Consider the following 3,515-nt stretch of genomic DNA (forward strand, 5'->3'; position numbering starts at 1 on the left):
ATGGGGGAACAGCAAAAAAGCACAGAGAACTCCCTCCTCCTCCTCACCTTCACACTTGAGCCCTTGCCTGACCAGCCCCCAGAGCAGGCTGCCACAGTGGTCACAGAAGGTGGGGCTCATGTAGTTGTAGACTCGGAAGCGGTGCGGCATGTCGATGTTGAAGCGCTCCTTCTGGAACTGAGCACAGCCACAGCCATGTCACCTCAGCCCTGCTCCCTTCCACAGCCTCTGCCCACACACAGCACCCACCCTCACAGAGCTTTCAGATGCTTTTCTTACTTGGAAGCTTTGCCCACTGCCTGTTACAGAACTTTGCACAGCTTTAAGCAAAGACAGAACCTCGGGTTGTACAGCCAAGCATCTCCCAAATGGAGCTGTGAGCTTCTGTGCAAGGTTTTGTTAGTTCAGCAATGTTTAATTACATAATTACACTCTAAATATATTGTTTCAGCTCTTACCATTGTGTCCCTGCTGTTGGCTGCAGTACCAGTACACCTCCCAATGATTTTATCAATGCATTTCTTATGAATAGCAGCATTGCATTCTTCAAGACATGCACAAGAAAAAAAAAGGATTCATTCATTCAGATAATAAATACATGGGATGAGGTGTTTGCATTTAATGGCAGAATGTAAAGATCACACTCCTGGATCACACTATATACACCAAAAGTTTACTTTCTATCAAGATAATAATCTTTTTTAAGCTGGTTGCTCCACCCCTTTTCTTTTACCATAAACTTCATTTCTAAACTAAATCAGCAATGCCCCAGCATTTGATAACAGAAGGACAATATTATGCTTTTGAGTTCTACCCTTTGATAGCTCCTCCCTGCTTGGAGTAATGCACAGATCTATGCCAAGTCAAAGGTGATTTTCAATGCAGCTGTAAAACCCCTCAATAGTAATTTACTTTAGAAAAGGTTTCACAAAAAACTGCTATCATAAATGAGTGCAACTCTTCAACAGCATTACACACTTCTGAGAAAAATAGCTAAGTCTAAATCTGATACTGAAATCTCAGGTAGGAATCACAGGTTCCTTTGGTTATTGTGCAAAACTGCTAATTAACTTCTACTACTAACCATAGTGATGATGCATTGTGCTATGCATATTTACAAATTTTTTTCAAGATCTCCAGATTCATGTGGAAAGCAGCATAAGAAGAAATTAAAAAAAAAAAATCAACTTACGTCTACATTTGTATCCCTGCTTGTTGAGTCCCCTGAAAAACAAATTATAAAAAAGGAAATCAATACATTTTCTGAAATAAAAGATGGCTGGTTTTTATTTTATTTTCACCATGTCAAACAACGCATTAATAAATTGGTCTAAGTTCTGGTAATCAGAATCCTCTGTCTTAGGAAAGCAGGGTTTAGAAGATAAGGTCCTGTATTTGATAGACCAGCAAATTAGGAGGAAAATCCAGAAACAACAAGGTTTCAATTGCATGGAAAATCCTCCCAACCTAACTTAGGACAAAACCAGCCTTACTATGAAAGGGATCCAACTTGCGCCTCTCTGGGTCTCTAGGCTGCCATCAGTCATTCCACATCTCAAAGCCTGGCCATTATTTTCTCAGACCCACCCCCTTGTTCTCCTGGGGCAGAGCTGCTGATGATCATGGCCAGATATCACTTGATGCTGATGGAGTTCCTGCCTATTATTTTAGTGGCAAAAATGTTAAAGCTCTATTTCTCAGTGTGAAAGACAACTATAGTTCTCAGGTATAAAAATGCCCTTATTGAGTATATAACTTCAATTTCCCAACACAAATTTATTTGTCATGTTTTGTCTGAGTATATCTGAAGCAAATTTCGCAGTAATTTGGCCCTTGGAGCTGGGGGAAGCTTAGATTTTCTTTCTTACCATACAAAGTCTCTGCAGACAGAGCAAAATGTAGGCTGTCCAAAGAAGGTGGCAATAAACTCATGACTTTTGATGTAGTGGATTTTGGCTTGCTTGATGGCTCCTCTCCTGTTGATAGTTACTGTCCCATCCTCTTCCCTCATCGACTGTCTGCAGTCTGAGGGGGACACAAGAAGACACACTTTTAATACTTCCAGGTATTACAAAGGTTAATATTTGCTTTTCCCAAATGTTCAGTTTGTTTTCCTTTTTCTGACTCATGTTTCTGTTCATTTTACACCTGCATTCTGCAGACTTTCAGTCCATCAGGGGTGGTACAGGTGCACACATTGCTTCTTCCCAAGGTGTCCCTGTGCTCTGTGCAAGCACTTTCCACTCCTGCTCACACAGAAAAAGCCTTCAGCTGATGAACTGGGAGCAAAGAGCAGGGAGGGAACACAGTTTTGATAGATAAGTGACAACCACTGTTGGTTCTTGAATAAAAAAATCTATGATTTCTGTTCTGTGATTTATGTTTAATATGAGTAAGTATTTTATTAGAAGCAGGAAGGTGAGCAGAAGCCTTTCCATGCTGCTACTCCACATGCCCTCCTGAACCAGGACTACAGCAGAAATTCAGATGAACTGCTGCAGGACCTTCTGGGTGACCACAGGACCATCCTACCGGAAGGTGACTTTCTTCCAGTCTCCAGGATCATTAAGGAGCGAAGACAAATGAGATTTTCAGTTAGACATTTCCATTTTGCTGTTTCATAACATTCATGTTTAATCTTTCCACGAGTCCCAGTCTCATTCCTTTCCCCTTCTAGCCCTCGTGGAGTCAAATTATTCAGTATTACAATAATACTACCTGCTCCTATCTGCTGTAGCATCTAATACTGGATCACATAGAAATCATGTGTAGCATTAGGCCAAGAAATAAAACAACAAATTCTCAGGCTCCAAGTCCAGCTGGCTCACACAGGTCCTCATTAGTGGTTATGGTTATTTTCACTCATTTCCAAGGAAGCTTCTGAGTTTCTTTCACAAAAATGCATCTTTGTGGCTGTAAGACTGAGACACAAACTCAGACTATTTAGTCTTAACCAGGGATTTTTGAGTCACAGGGGTTTGTAGCAGAGGTAACCCAATGCAGGTATGTCAAGAGACTGGGTAACTGATTTCACCCAAGAACACATTTCTTGTCTGTTGAGGGACAATCCCATCCAGCAGGAAAAGATAAAGGCTTGAGCTGGCAACGAGGAGCTGATCAACTGCTAACTCCATCAGCTCTGGCCAGCAGCTTGTGGGTCCCAGCCTGGAAGAGATGTGGACATAGCTCATGTGTCCAAAGTGCTGTAAAGCTGAGGGCAACAGCATCTTGCTGTGTGCAGGCTGGGAATTTCCACAGTAATGGAGTAAGGAAAAAGCCAGAGGAGCATTTTCCCCATTGTCAATATAATAGTTTTTAAAATTTGCTCTGTTGCATTGCTGCCTTTTATCGCTATCAGGGGAGCCTTGCTTTTAGCACTGACAGAAGCAGATCTGTGTCCTTTGCCAAGTCACACTCACTGCAATGCCTGAGCTCGCTACAGAGTTACCCAGGAGCTCTGGTTTTCTGGCTGCTAGGTGCACTTGATTCTTGTCATTTGTTTTAGCTGGCTGCAG

At 42.0% G+C, this 3,515-nt stretch overlaps 1 protein-coding gene across 3 annotated transcripts in view; it reads right to left on the bottom strand.

Annotated features, from left to right (window-relative positions):
* PRKCD (protein kinase C delta) overlaps window positions 1-3,515 on the bottom strand; it is a 25,803-nt gene that overhangs the window by 9,913 nt on the left and 12,375 nt on the right. For all 3 annotated transcript variants that reach the window (XM_005422417.2, XM_005422416.2, XM_005422418.1), the window contains 4 exons: window positions 1,869-2,025; window positions 1,193-1,224; window positions 459-544; window positions 48-177 (listed from right to left, as the gene is read on the bottom strand). In XM_005422417.2, the coding sequence (XP_005422474.1) occupies window positions 48-177; window positions 459-544; window positions 1,193-1,224; window positions 1,869-2,025 (405 nt within the window). The remainder of the gene's footprint in view (window positions 1-47; window positions 178-458; window positions 545-1,192; window positions 1,225-1,868; window positions 2,026-3,515) is intronic.

Source organism: Geospiza fortis, unplaced genomic scaffold (genome assembly GCF_000277835.1).
Source record: "Geospiza fortis unplaced genomic scaffold, GeoFor_1.0 scaffold78, whole genome shotgun sequence".
Taxonomy (NCBI): domain Eukaryota; kingdom Metazoa; phylum Chordata; class Aves; order Passeriformes; family Thraupidae; genus Geospiza; species Geospiza fortis.